The 16,478-nt window shown below is 30.9% G+C and overlaps 1 protein-coding gene across 6 annotated transcripts in view; it reads left to right on the forward strand.

Moving 5' to 3' along the window:
- The window catches only part of LOC124359831 (1-acyl-sn-glycerol-3-phosphate acyltransferase alpha-like), a 38,990-nt gene extending 31,191 nt beyond the window's left edge, over positions 1-7,799 (forward strand). For all 6 annotated transcript variants that reach the window (XM_046812904.1, XM_046812903.1, XM_046812906.1 and 3 more), the window contains 3 exons: positions 418-733; positions 4,772-4,937; positions 7,019-7,799. In XM_046812904.1, coding sequence (XP_046668860.1) covers positions 418-733; positions 4,772-4,937; positions 7,019-7,167 — 631 coding nt within the window. In that variant the 3' untranslated portion in view covers positions 7,168-7,799. The remainder of the gene's footprint in view (positions 1-417; positions 734-4,771; positions 4,938-7,018) is intronic.
- The last annotated feature ends 8,679 nt before the right edge of the window (positions 7,800-16,478 follow it).

The following is a 16,478-nucleotide window of genomic DNA, read 5'->3' on the forward strand; positions in this document are numbered from 1 at the left end:
ATTCATATAGACCAGACACAATCAGACTATTTTTATTTAGGCTGCTCTAGTAGTGTAATTGTAGCTACTTAGATTCCTTCCCAACAGTAAAGATCATATCCTAATCTAGGTCCTACGAAGTATGCTACACAATTACTAATAATTTTTGTGGATAAGTATTGCTTGAAAATTGTTTATGTTATATAGCTTGTTTATATTTTATATTTGAAATTTTATTCTCATGTGGATTATGGTAATGATGATAAAGTATTTCATTTTACTTACTTGATAGATTTTAATACTTTTGGCACCCACATCTCATGAGTTCATAACGTTTGGCATGAACCTTCCTTTTCAGCTTGTACTTATAATTTAGTAATGATTTTGGAACAAATTCTATTAAATTTCTAAAACTGATAGAAAAGTTGGATGTTATAGAATGCCGGCATGGGGAGCTCGACAAGTGTCTCGGTTGCTGGGACTTAAGTGGGAGATGCAGGGGAAAGACAACATCGTAAAAGATTCGGGCTGTGTGGTTGTCATAAATCATCAGAGTGGTCTGGATCTGTTGGTGTTGGCAGAAATCTGGCCAGTGATGCAGAGGTGTACAGTGATCTCCAAGCAAGAGATATTCTACTTGTGGCCATTTGGCTTAGCTGCTTGGCTGTGGGGAACCATCTTCATCAATCGCTTGAACAATGAGCAGGCTCAGTCAGCCATCAATAAGACTGGTGAAACCATTCGCACAAAACAGGTATAACCTAAGTTCCCATCCCTCTCATGTATCTTTCTTGTAATACAGTGTCAGTAATATAGTTCTAAAATGTTACCAAAATTGTAACTTTAATAAATAATATTAATCTAAGAGTTTCACACAACATTGCATTGCATACCTTACTAATAATTTTAGTGACTATAATGTAATAAACCAATATGTACTTTAGTAAATGAGATTTAACAGAAAATTGTTACTAGAAGAAACAATAAATGAGAAAACTCTTCAACAAATGGTTGTAACGTTCTGAATATTATCGTAATTTTCATCTTCAGCTATCATTTATCTTTTTATAAATGAAAATGAATCACATTTATTGATAAGCACGAATCAAGATTGGAAAAGTTACCTGGAGTATTTTGCAATTCTGAAAAACCGGTATCAATGTTTCATAATCATAATTTAACTGACACTAAACAACTGTTGACACTTTCAGCCAGTTTGACGAATTACCTGAAACATCTTTATACATTTAAACTTTATAAAGTATTAATTGTACAATGCATGATCAGTAGTGTAATGCAGATAGTAAATACAAAGTTAATATATAATTTTTACTCTAGATTGCACCAGTGCAAGGATGTAGTCAACAAGGGGGTCCAAGGGGTCTGGACTCTCCAAATTTTCAATTTTTTTCAATTACTTTTTTAGTAAACGATTATTATTATTTTAATCATTTAGTATTACTGACATGTACTGCTGAAAGATCTTTCTCAACAAAGAAACTGGCCGAAAACTTTTTTAAGGAACAAAATGGAGCCTTACTCTCTGTCCACTATGGGAAAATATCAGTTGTTTGGGGTAAAACATTATTTAAACATTGATTTAAAACCAACCTTAATAACAAAGCTGTGGATGTTTTCACATAAGGTGCTCTAAAATAATGAGCTTCCTTGACATTGTGATATGGCATTTTAACATTGGCCCTAGGTAAAATGGTGACATGAACAATAACGAGACTCAACTCGATCGATTCTTCTCAGACTACAGTCTGAAAAACAACAAGACTTCTATAACGCAAAACCTTATAAACGATTATTTTGAAATGTTACCATAACTTAATAAGTATTTTCCCTGTATAACGGAAATAGATATGTTAGTTAGGATTTTCCTCTAGACAGTAATAGACTTCTCAGTGCTACATGAATTCAATGATTACAATAACGTAACATGATATTCATCTGGTAATTTTTGCACAATAAACAATGGTATTAAACCGTCTGTTTGGTTGGTCACTACATTTAAATATATATATATTTTATATATATATATTTTTTTTATTTTATATATATATATATATATATATATATATATATATTTATTCGGCTTGTAGAACAAACATATCTAACAAAAGTAACAAAAATAAATTAGCTTTACACTTTTATATTATTTAAACTTAAAAATAAATAAAAATAACAGCAGTGTAATTTATTACTATAATTAATTCAATTGTTGTCTTTGTAAATATTTTTATTTCCTGTTGTGTACAGACTTTACTAACTAATCATTCGCACCAATAAAATCAATATACATAAAAATAAAGTACAACGAATAAACTGTGTGTAAAATTAACTTTCGATCTTGTATATTTATATGCATACTTATAAATAGCAAATATGGTAATAGTGGCAATAAAAATAAAATAATTAACAAAAAATAATTGGAATTTTTGCAAAGTTAGAGACTTTTTTGTTGACACGTATGTTTTCTACGTAGTAATATAATGTTACACAAAAATAACTAAATAAAAAAGAAATTAATAAAATAGAAATAGATTCCGTAGAAACTAAAAATTAAATTCATCAATGAGCTCCCACCTATACTTCCAAGCTAATTTCATGTATTTCCGTAAACTTTGCCAATCCATTCCATTTAAATAGTATTCATACTTTTTTTTATAATGTACATTTTCCGAGATGATATTTTCTAATATGCGATAAAATCAGGAAGACCGCAACGTATTGAAACACGTTCTCATTTTCATGCATGTTGCACAATGAACAAGCAATTTCCTTCCCGCAACCATGGCTTGTAGTTGAGGTCAAGTTTTTGATCATAGCCATAAGCAAACTCAACTGTGGTACAGTAAGTGATTCTATGCAATTAGAAAGTAGACTCCTTTTAACCAAAGTAGGTTTCTGAGATGTGTGTATTTGTATTTTTAGTTAGGGAAACAAGGCAGGCTCAGGTGAGGTGTTTAAAATAGAATTAGTTTGAACCAGAGATGCTCTTACACATGAAAAACACGATGTAAGAATTACGTTAACCTCTGATACTCTTAACCATGAACACTGAAATAATATGTACCTGATGTTTGCCTTCTTATGTTTGAAATATATCATAAGACTCGATCATATTACATCATAAGTACTTTTACTAAGAGCATCACTAGCGAAATCTATTGTCATCACAGAAAAGACAGTGCACACAAACGTCACTGAAACACAGTTCACAGTACAAATCCAACAGCCAAACCCAGGACCCACCATTGACGAGACATACAGCATCGCTAGCGAATTCTGTTGACTTATCTTTGGTTTGTTGTTATCAAGAATATCTCATTAAAATTCTGAACCATTAGGAAATCAAAAATATACCATTCGTGACAAGAAAAATATCAACATTTACACTCAAAAATTTAGTTTTAACAAAAAAGGAATTAAAAATGATAAGAAACATATGGAGTCCACTGCCAGGGGACATTGCAGTAAATTTAGACAGAACTCTAGAGGTATATAATGTCAGAAGCAGTGTCAAATTCTCTTCCTTTTGATGTCTGAAATTTTTTACTAACCCAAGAAATTTTGGGGTTTGTATGTTTATAACTCATCAGAGCAACAGGTTTTCCACAAATCTTTACCCAATTTTTATTACAATAATCTCCCACAGTCATTTTAAACTTCTTATTATAAAATATAAGGTAATAAACCCAAACAAAGGAGTATCAAAGGATCTGATAGAACATAATGAAATTCTTTTTTAAACTGACTATAACAACTGACTGGAAAGGCATCTTTGACACCCTTTTACCTTTCCACCCTCATACATTTTTGTAGGTGAGATGATAAAATGTACATAGAGATGTGCATAAATTTATGAAACAAGTAAGTTACATACGTGGCTGATCAAATTATATTTTACTAGCTGTTTCCCGCGGCTTCGCACGCGTCTCTTAAGCTTTGCCCGTATATTTCTTTGCCTTCAAATAGTGTTTGGATATTTTAATATACGTAACTACTGTGTTGTAATTGCAGTTTATAATGTGCAGGCGCTTTGATAACTTTTATATCTTGCAGTACAGCCTGGTGGTTAGTTACATCAATGGGCATTGCGTATAAACCTTCTACATAGAAAAATACAAATTTTCATAGTGATCGGTCCAATAGTTTCTGAGTCTATAAAGGACAAACACACAAACATTCATTTTTATATATTATGATTGCAGAAACAGTTTAAACAAAATTTGTCGTTTCTCTTAAGCTTACTCTATGCTTTAAAACTATAAGTGTAAAGAAATTTATATATAAATATATTTTTTGTCGCATTATATATGTTTACAAAGAACAGCTGATTAAAAATTTGAAAAGACTCTTTCACTTAATAACATATGTTTGCTGCAATGCATTTCTTACGGGTATTTCTGTAACCAGTGGGGCGGAATCCTGAATCGGGAAAGGGATAAAAAGTATCCTATAACCTTCTACAGATCAAGACGAACAAATTTAAAAAAAAATTAGGCGAATCCGTCCAGCCGTTTGTGAGTGATGCTGTTACACACGAACAGTTTCATTTTTATATTATAGATATTCCATTTCAGGCATTATAAGTACACTTCAGTGGTTGTAGACAGAAAAGTGTCAATTGTTTTTTTTTTTCATGTACAGTTCTATTTGCTTCTTTCACCTGCCATTATCTTGTGATAGCTCTTTTCCAAGATATTTTCAAATAGAATTAAATTACATATGTTTTACTATATGTACGTATTCATAAGTATATAGAAAAGTCTTTTGCTTTCAGGCAAGACTGTGTATGTTCCCTGAAGGCACAAGACATGGTGGGAAGGATCTCTTACCTTTCAAGAAAGGAGCATTTCACGTGGCTATTGCTTCACAAACTCCAGTTCAACCTGTTGTAGTATCACAGTATCATTTTCTAGATTCAGAAAATCATATATTCAACTCCGGTAAGTAATACAGACCAAATAGTTCGTCTAAAAAGCATGTTAGAAAATATTATGTGTGAAAATAAATATCAACAAACCGAACTTAGCTTGGTATTTATTCTGGTAAATCGTGTTTTGGGATTTGATAATACTTGTCCATCATAAACGACAAAATTGTAAATGCCATGGCTATTTATTGTTCTGTCATCTTCTGCATTAAAGGATGCTAGAGCAAAAGATGTTTATGTTTCTTATTTTTTATGAAACTCTTCCGAATATGGGTGACGGTTTAAAAAAAGACGTACTAATTCATTTGAAAATGTTGGTTGCTCCATTAAAATTCTTCCATGCTAACAATAGTCACCAAAAGAACTTCTATTTATGCGATTAGAAACCCGTTCCTCAGGGAAATGAAATGCACTGCAATGGTTACACAAAATTTCAAATGATATTGCATAGCTGCTGTAACGTCACATTTATATGTCGGTAAATAATTATTAACTTGTAAAGCCCTATGATGTCTTCCGTCTCAACATCTTTTTCTTCTAATCAGTATTCTCGTTGCTCATAATTTCCGGTAGCTACACGTTGTGCCACATTCTGCCGCATATCTTGCAGACGTCACTCTTGTTGTTTGTTATTTTCGTTGTGCCACATGCTGCCGCAAATCTTGTAGATGTTGAAACATTTAAATCATGAGGCCTTTCTGCTTGTATAATGTTAGTTAAGGTGTGCAGGCATTTGACTTTAGCAGTATTGTATGTGTAGGATGAAATATATGATAGATAAATAGATTAAATTTTTAAAGGAGTGAAATTATTCATCAACATATATTACAATAAAAATGTCCTTTCAGTTTGAATCTTTGTTAATTTATACAAACATTTTTATTTTTACTCTTTGGCATTTCTGATGAAACATCAGCTGTGAGGATTGGCTTATTACTCTTGATATGATAATGTCAGATGTAATTTACTATAGAATGTAAACAAAGAAATATTGACTTTGTAACAGTTTTTCATTGCTTGAAAACATGATAAAAACCACGTTTTCTAAAAATGAAACCTAGCCAGATCGATTTATCGCACCCAAAACCTCCTGCATACTAAATTTCATGAAAATTGTTGGAACCGTTTCCGAGATTCAGATTATATATATATATATACAAGAATTGCTCGTTTAAAGTTATTAGAGACAAGAGACATACGTTCAGTATCTAAATTAAACAACATACGAGGGTCATACAGAGTGTAAGGTCTGTTCGCTGTAACTATTTGAGCGGCTTGCGAACAGCGCATTGCACATGCATCAGTTATCAGGTTTTTGACAGCAAGGAACATTCTAGCAGTGGATATTCATAGACAGATAAGTGAAGTGTTCGATCCTAATGGGATGAGTGACAGCAAAGAGCAGAAGTGGGTGAGAGCTTTCAAAGATGGATGGGAAAATGTACATGATGAACCACAATCTGGCCGGCCATCAGTGATGATGGAGGATTTGATCAATATCGTTGATGAAAACATTCGTGAAGATTGGCGGAAAAGTTACTATTTCATCATTAGCATGTTGGCCATTAAATTTAAAACATGTTGAATATAAACCTTTTCATGCCTCATTTCATTGACGAACAAAAAAATATATATATATATTTCATTAAACAATATTTTTTTTTTTAATTTTAATTTAATCAAAAATATATCATTCCTTGATGTTATTTTTATATATTCTGTAGAAATTTTATTGGTTGAAAGTTGCCCAAAATTAATACTTTAAATGCCTATAAATTACTTCATGGTGTAATCATTAAAATTTCCTATTTCTCATGTCTCCAGAGAAGGCATATACGATACAGGCTGTAACAATTAAATTTTAAAACATGATACAATCTAAATCTAATTTTTTCCCCTTGCATAGGATTACTGACATCAGTTCTTACGTAAATGAAGTAACATGGAACCTTCTATTTCTGCACCTGCTATATATAGATCCATAGATCTCATAGACGCATCTGATTATATGTTTCATAAACACCACTAATCAATGTTAATTAACATTTTATTTAATTTGTTTCAAAATAATGCAATAAACCCATTTTTGTGCAGGTAAAAGTGTGATAAAAATTCTTCCGCCAATACCAACAGAAGGGCTGACCAAATCAGATTTGGAATCTCTCATTGCCAGGACACATTCAATTATGTCTGAAGAATTCACCAAACTCTCAGCTGAAGTTCTGTTACAAGCAACCAAGTGATGAATGATACAGTGTAATAAGTGTCAGTTACCTCTCCGTCGTACTGGAGTTATTATTTAGTTATAATAGTTACTGTTTTATATTTGTATTTATTACAGTTTAGAGCCATAGTAACACATGTATATAAAAAAAAACTGAAATTATAATTATTTATTTGACAAATGTTGTTGTCATATAACAATAGTCATTTATGCATGTTTGTTTAGTATGACTTTTTTACGAAATGTTTGGTTTCAATTAATTTGTGTTGTTGTCTACTAATAGAAAATTGTATTGTTGTATACCACATACACATTTCGCTTTTCGTGAAGTTCTTAATCTAATTTTGTTACAGTTGTAAGAAGTACTGTATATTTGAAAGTAAACCCAAAACCTAGATGTATAGTATTATCTATTATGTTACTTTAAGACTTGTTAACAATGAAATTGTGATATTTTATTTTTAGAAACCACAGTTGTTACATACAAAGCAGATCTTTGTCGTTTATTGATTACATTGTTTTTAGACAAGTTACCTTGTGGACCTTGTGTGATTATTTAATTTTTTCTTCAATTAATGTGGAAAAACAATTAAATTTAAATTACAAGATTTTGTAAGTATGCTTTAAATAAAATTGTCTGTCTAAAAAGCTGAAGGTGCTTTTTTAAGACTATACTGTGTGGTCTAGAGGTATTTTGAAGGACGTGATAGAGCAACATAGATTTGACTCAAATCTACAAATTTAAAAAATATATATTCCACACACTTACCTAAAGAAAATCTATTTTGATTAAAAGACTGTACAGTATTTACCCAAAGATGTAGAATTTCTGGGATATTTTGATACACCTCTAACTCAGTTTTAAACTTTGACTCTAACTTCATTCTACAATAAATTTCAAGTAAAGATGGACAGATTTTGATGTGCCTGAATCTACAGAATAACTAGTTTTAAAGTTAACATTTTCTTTTAAATGAAATAATGGATGCATTAATTAATTAAATAAATAATACATTACACACAAATTACTAAAGAGTAACAAATCTTATAAAGACTGCTTGAAAATCAGAACATAGAACCTGATAGAATATTTGATTTGTTACCATTACTTACAGTTTGCGAGTTTGAATAGTATAAAATGCGGTTCGAGAAAAATAATAAATTAACTCTATCAAACTAAAAATACACACATGAACTATAGTTTTTATTATTATAACTATGAAATAAGGGAACAAGACAAAATCATAAACATTGGATGGATCACACTAGTTTGCAACTGTATATCTGTTTATTTTCAGTGTCGTCAGTTCTATTATATGCCGTTGTTGTACTCACATATCTGTATTTAAACGGTAACAAATAAAATGTATATAGAATGCATCTTTTCTTTAAGAAGCTTAGATTAGGAAGCAGTTTCTGTAACATTTGTTTTTTGCCAACATACACTTTAACCCTCCGAGTGTCGGCCGACTTGTTTTAAGTCGACGGCACCTTTCTCTAAACGTCGCCGTCTTAAAATAAGACGGCGGGCACTTGCCAATCAAATTAATTCAACCCGCACTATTATTGGCGTAATATTATATTAATATATATATATATATATATATATATATATATATATATATATATGTATATATATATATATATATATAATATAACAAAAGAGTGTTTATTTTAGAAGAGGGCCTGTGTTAGCAGTAGGGTACAAACAAACAAAAAATCCGAAAACCAGTATACCTTTTGTCAACAGCTTGTCATGCCCAAGACCTACGGGTTCAAAAGTCACCGTGAGGCTGTAAAGCCATACATGATGCAGCAGTATAATTTATACATGGGTGGAGTGGACATGGAAGATAAATCCATCTATCACATATCGTGTTCGCAGACCACCACTCGCTATTGGAAAAAAATCTTTTATAATCTCCTTGACATGGCAATTTTTGACTCCTTCATCTTATATTCAAAAAACACATACAAGCCTATGCCCAGAAGAAAATTTGTGATAGTTCTAATTGATGAACTCACAAGAACAGCTCAGCACCAGAAGAAGTAGCCCCTAAGCCTCCTCCAACATCAGTAGAACATTTTATTGTTATGTTACTTAGCAATACCAAATGGGCAAAAATTCAAATTTGTGCATATCCATGTAAGTTTGTATAACATTATGAATATATTCACAGAACCCTATAACCCTGTATATTTATGTGTTCATGACTAAATTTGCTATAATTTGCCTATTATGAAATTGTTCTAGAAGTAATATAATAATAACATGTGGATACTTTTATATTAAAAATATATTTCTAAAATATTTTTTCCCCTTCTCAGGCTGTTGCAAAAAGAATTTTTTTTAATTTCAATTTTTATATACAGTAATCATAATCTGTGATTCTTTACAAGAAAAATGATGTATAATACTCTATATTTAAACCATTCTTAAGATTTTTTATGAATTATGCAAAAAGACTGCAAAACCTATAAAAACAGGTGGACGTTTAGGGAAATATGATGGACGCTCGAAGGGTTAAAGAATAACATTGTGTATAATAATTGTCAAGTGAATTATAACTTCACAATTGTAATAAATTTAATTAGTAATTTTGTAGATCTAGACTTGTAAAACTATCCATCCTTTTTTTAAATTTAATGTTCTTCAATGGTAGTGAGACAGTTTGAGGGATGTATCAAATTATATCCTAGAGGATCTAAATTTTCTGTGCATGTTAAAGTTATTTTTAAATCAAAAGGTTTCTCTTAAGTGGATGTGTCAAACACAATTGTATATTTGAGTCACAACTATGTTGTTCTATCACCCAAAAACTTTATGCTAGTTCTAAACCACCTTGTATAAAAATAGTGACCTTAAAACGGAATTTAAAAAATAAGTTAATAAGTTATTAATTTAAGTTGAGGTGTTAACTTTAATGTGATATACTGTGACATGAGTGTATAATAAACCAAGGACACTTAATTTGTATTCTGCCTAGTATTTATTTCCCACTAATCAAATTAAAATGTGGTAAACAAATGACATAATTCAAAAGTCTATTTAATGAACAGTATAATTGTACGACACTTGAGTTTAAGATCAGCTTTGTTATGGGTAGCAATAAAAATTTCATTAAAAATAGGTCTTTAATGGAAATATGATATAACTCTTCACTATATATTGCTGTAGAGTACAATTTAAAAATATAAAGAATCCATCCAGCTGTCTTTCAGTTTAATTATCCAGAAATTTGTCTTTATCTGTTGGATTCTTTGAACTGTGAATGTCTCACACTCTTCAATAATGTTAGACTAAAGAGATCATAGAATATCCAGATATACCATTTTGTGCAGGTTTTTATTACTGAATAGAATAATTTTCATTAAAACTTTTCACCAAAGCATTTTAAAATATATGTTGATTTGAATAGTAGTAATTTACTCTTCAGAATCAGAATCAATTTTATTGTCACTCTCTTTACAGAATGGGCAAAGTCAGCCATAAAAAATAAGTGTTAACACACATTACAATAAAGTATAAAACACAATGTACATACTAATCATAATAATCTATCTCTGAGTTGATAAATTCATTCACTGAGTAAAAGGTTAGGGAGGTGAGCCAAGTAGAGATTTGTTTTAAGTTTGAAAATCTAATACTCTCTACGTTTCAGGGAGTTTGTTAAAGAGCTTGATTTATAAATATTTACAACTCTTTATGTATTTAGTCAATCTAGTTGTAGGCAGAACTAAGTCATTGGCATGTCTTGTGTAATAATTATGTGTCATTGAAGCTTTTAAAATAATCTAAATTCTCTCGAGAGGACAAAATATACCACATACATACTCGCCAAAGGTGCCTATTTCTGCTATATAATATAATTCTGCATATATAAATAGTTTGAAAATGAAATGAGAAAAGCGAAACTAAAATAGATGTGTAAATGTTGGTGTACCGATGGCCAAGCAGTCTTAAGACGTTGGATCCAAGTTAGAGATAGCGCAGGTTCAAATTCTATCTGTGACCATAGCACTTTTTATCAGTCCCATTGACTTTGTACTGTATCGACTCTCCCCCTTATTTTGTTTTATAAGATGGTCGTTGTACAGGCCAGTGGCCCAAGAGGACAGGCAGAATAAAACTTAAAAGAGATCGGCTTCTCCTTTAAAAAGGAAAAGCTCCATTTCACCTTCCGCTTAGTGCAGCATCTGAAATCTGCATCTGTTAGAGATTTGACTTCTGAAATCTGGAGTCCTCGTGTAATGAGATAAAAAAAGTCAGTCATAAATAAATTTAAAAAATAAATTCCTTGCATCGTTTCGATATCAAAGGAAAAGAATTCTGTCTGGTTTAGAGCAGCCATCCAGTGTAATCCAGATGAAGAGGTGTTCTCATTGTTTCATCAGTTGAACTTGAGCGCACAACAATATTTTAGACATGATTCCAAACCACAGCAGACCCACAATTGGTTTTACACATAATGTAGCAATGGTGGGAAGGGTTGAAAGTTTTTTATTATTTCATAGTTGCCAACATTTTTGTATCTCATTAGACGTTGACTCCAGATTGCAAGAGTCAAGTCTCTGACAATTTCACATTTCAGAAGCTGGTGTAAGCAGTAGGTGAAAAGGAGTAAAACAGCATTCACACTGAATCAACCTTTCCCACCTTAGCTACTACGCTATTTGTAAAATAGATGTGGTTGTAATTTAAGCATAGTCAGAGATGTTACTTTTAACTTACGACTTGTGTGTCTGTAAAGTTATGGCTTTTTAAATGAAAAATACTGTTTCTTTTTCTGTCAAAATACTTTACACACAATATCTTGCATTGTTTCAACATAACAGATATCTAGGCTACAAAATGAAGTGTATTCTAGAGATTAAGAGGTATTCTTATTGTGTCACGGGTGCATACAAGTGCATACTGTATCGTGTTAGTACTAAATATCACTCAGTATAAAGCCGCAGTGAAGGTTTTAACAACATATATTATAGCTAGTCAGTTATTTTACAGTAGTTTAACAAGTTCACTGCGGCAGATGCCATAGTACATACTGTATCGTGAGAGTCTCAAGATTACTTGTAGCAAAATATACTAAAAGTCTTCAACCCTAGGATTGCACAAGAATGAGAGGGAGTGTCAAAGGTTCTTTTATTATTAGCGTCTACAACTCAGTAGGGCTAGGTCCTAGACAATTTTTTCAAGTTTACAAAATTAAAGCTGATAAAATGTTCTATGTATTTTTTTTATATCTGTTACGGTTCATGACATAAAAGCTCTTGTATATTAGTAATTACAAAAAAACCTTTTGGCAGCACATTTTTGCCAAACTTCTGATTCCTCTGCTTCAAGTGTTCATGCACAGAAAATTTGTTAAAGAGGAATTTGTATAGAATTAAATTTACTTCAACATGAGTGTTTAATTTATCACTTTATATTAATTTAATGGAAAGTTTTAAAGATTTACACAGGAATGAGTGACTTCAATACAAACCAACACTTAGTAAACAGTAATTTCTTGTACATTTTCAACATCTTGTACATGATAGTACTTAATCTTCAGTAATGATCAGAAGAGGGTGGGGTTGATTGGGATTAGCAGAGGGGGAGAGACAGATGGAAAAAATGGAAATGAAGAGTAATTGTTAAATAAAAATATGTCTTATTCCAAACTGGTATTTATTTTAATTACAATAGTAAATCAATATCTACAAGTTAAAAATAAGTGTGTGATGATGAAATCGGTTGAAGAATTCATGGTATTGCTTGAAAGTGTAGACCTCATGGAGATCTTCGATTGTAACAGAAATGAGGCAGTTAATTGCGCTCCCACCCTCATTCCTGTAGGTGAAGGCTGGTATTGCCTAGCCAATGTTGTATCTGAAAGGAGGCACTGATAACTAATGTTTTGTTCATCCTTCAGATGGCGGGAGTAATGAGATATTGGGCTACTAACAGAGCTTCACTAAATACCTTATGAGTATGTCAGAGGTATTTCTTGAGAGATTTTTCTTTCTTCAAGGTACTGTAACTTCGGAAAAAACAGTTTTTACCTAGCTCTGCAATTTTCTCATGAGTAACTGAGGACTGTTGAACTGTTGACTTCTGCTGCATACTTTACATCAGCATCCATTTTGAACAGTTCGGCAAATTCAAGTTTGCTCTTGTGAAATTATGCTGATGTGGTATCACATCCTGAAGGTAGGGAAGAGCATAATGCCCTAATAATAATAATCTGTGACTTAAATTTTTACAAATCATTGACAATGTCAAAAATTACAGCACATAACCCAGCCATCACTACTTAACTACAACAGTATCTTAACTACTACTTAGAACTAAAAAAAAAATGTTTCAACAATTTAAAAAAAATATTGAATAAAAATGAATGTTTCAAAAGTAATTATTTATATTAAAATATTCGTGTATGCTATAAAACATGTTTTTAAAGAGCCAAGAATAATACTTATTTTCAAATTTATACAAATCAATTTACAAAGTAATCATAGGTCGCAGCACATTAAATATTTTAAAGACAAAACAATATAACTATTTAAGGTTCTATTTAGGCATTAATGACCTGACAGCATCATTTTTCCTGGTATCATGTTTATGACAGTTTTAATAAAATTTTAGACTATCTTGATGGTTAAAGATGTATTTTGTTAATCGGTCATATCCAAGAGACTTTAAGAACATCTACGAAAATGCCTTTATTTAATAGACTGTTAGTATAATTTGGAACAGGAAAATCCAAACTGGGGTTATCTATTTCAATAGATTATTTGACATGTTGTAAACATGAATACTTTCAGATCTTTTCAGTTTTCTCACAACAGACAGAATATCTTTTGGTGTAATTTTCTTCCAGCTACAACTTAGTGTTATTGTTATTTTTCTCATCAACTATCGAAAATAGAGTTGTGTTTTTGTTTTATATGACCTTACTAATGAAATATTTACTAAGAAAATCGGGCTCCATATCTGACATAACTTTTTCTTTATATTCTGTATTTATTATGTCTAATAAAATTTCAAGCTGCTTTGCATTTATTAGAATTTTGTTCAATATAATAATATCTGATTTAGTAAAACTGCATCTTTTATTGACGTTTTATAATTGGAATTTAATTTATCATACTTACACTTAAGTTCTTTGTTATTATTATTGTTGTTAGTGGCAGCCTTCAGCAATTTTTAAGGAATAACAGTTCATCATTCATTTCTACCATATACTTAGTTTTCCACTTTTGAGTGAGTTTCTTTTTTGGATAGGACCTATCATCACACACATTTATTATTTATTTTTAACTTGATAACATTGATTTACTATTTTTAATCAAAATAAAACCAATTTGGAATAGAAAATATTTTTATTTAACAACTACTCTTCATTTATTTCCATTTTACCCTCTTCCTCTCTTCTTCCATCCACCACCAAACCCAACCATGATCTTCTTCTGATCTTGACTAAAGTTTCAGTACTATTATGTACAAGGAGTTGGAAATACACAAACAATTGTTTGCTTAGCGCTGCTGGCTTGTACCAAATCTTTCATTCTGTAAAAATCTTTAAAAATAGACTTATTAATTAAATTTATATCAAATTATTTAAAAAATATTTGTTATTAATAGTTTTTCATCTCCATCATTCTGAAGTAAATTTAATTCTCTAAACTTACTTTTTGAAACTTTTCTGTGGAATGAAAATTTGAAGTGCTAAAAACTGAAGTTTTGGCAAAAAATGTGTTGATAGGAATTTTTTTTAAAATTACTAACTTAGGAGAACTTATATTTCATTGGCAACAACCGATTGAACTTGTTGAAAATATTATCAGCTTTAATTTTGTATGCAAGTACAAATTTTATAGGGCTAACCCCTACAGAGATGTAGGCAAAAATTAAAAAAATAAACATTCAACCACCTCACTCTCTTGCGCCACCCCTAGGGTTGATGGCTTTAGTATGTTATATTTTATACAACCAGATACCCAGAGCAATGTCCCATAGTTGGTCTTTATTCTTATTGACTAATCTTTTAAACCCCTTTTTTGGCCATTCGTTGACCAATAATATTTGGATACTGCTAAAAATATCATGAGGATTAAAATTCAGAAAAAGAATTAGTTTACAAACCTCAGCAAGTTTCTTATTTGTACAATATCTCTTGTCTCTTTATAAGCCTCAAATAATGTAAAAAAGATCCTACAAATATATTTTATCTTGTCCTAAAATAACCTCTAGATATAATTAAATATTTAGAATTTATGTCCTTTAACCTAATAAACAAAATAATATGTATAGCATGTATTAGATATGTTTTATTTCTGAATCAGAAGCTGTAAGGAGTTCAAATATACCATTAGAAAATCTTTTTTCACTATAGCCAGCGGTATTCTTATATTGATTATTTATATTATTTAGAATATTCTTTTGTGAGTATTCCTGATCATTGTTGATAAATTCTTTGGTATTTGAAAAAACTGGTTTTCTTGTAACATCTTGTTCTCCTGAATTACTTTCTTTAATACTTTCTACTTGATTTTGATGGTACTTTAATCTTGGTTCTTCCATATTCAAAAACGAGTTTGAATACTTAGAATCAGTTTTCCGAATTACATTGCCATCATATGAAAGATCCAACTGCTCATGAATATTCTTTTCGTCTAGAGTTCTTTCTATTTTATTCCTATCTACACGTTTCATGTCTCCCTTAGCACCATAACAAGATATGGAATCAGAGGTATGCTTTCCAGGTTTTTTTGTGTACCTTACTATTTGAATAACAACCTCTTTCACGGAATTACTTGGTATATACAAACTTTTCTCACAAGTTTGATCTGGTTTACTTTTGGGCTTCAGGTCTAAACTGGTTCTAAAAGAAAATTGTTCGGTAGTTACTGAGGAATGGGTTTCAGTAGGGTAGGTTATCTCTTTAGATTGAGCTTCATATTTTTTTGTGTTGCCTTTACCTGCAATATTAGTTTGTGTATGTAGTAAACCATCAATATTACTGTCATACTCTTTAGATATTGATGGTTTTTGTGTGGTAATAGTTGCAGGTAAACTAATTTGTGATTCTGTACTTTCCTCCTCAGATTCATTAATTAGTGATTCCCTTATTGTGGTTTTGTCAATTACCAAAGAAGAAGATTGTTTTATAGGTACTGAGAAAGACATTTCACTGGAATGGGTTATTTTTGGTTCTGTACTTTCATCTTCACATTCATCCAAAGGTAATTTCTTTTTTGTTGTTTTACCAGCCATGGCCGTTTGTAACTCTGAATTTTCATTTGTTGATGATTTTGTGGATAATGATGATATTTTCTGTGTGACCA

This window comes from Homalodisca vitripennis, chromosome 4 (genome assembly GCF_021130785.1).
Source record: "Homalodisca vitripennis isolate AUS2020 chromosome 4, UT_GWSS_2.1, whole genome shotgun sequence".
Taxonomy (NCBI): domain Eukaryota; kingdom Metazoa; phylum Arthropoda; class Insecta; order Hemiptera; family Cicadellidae; genus Homalodisca; species Homalodisca vitripennis.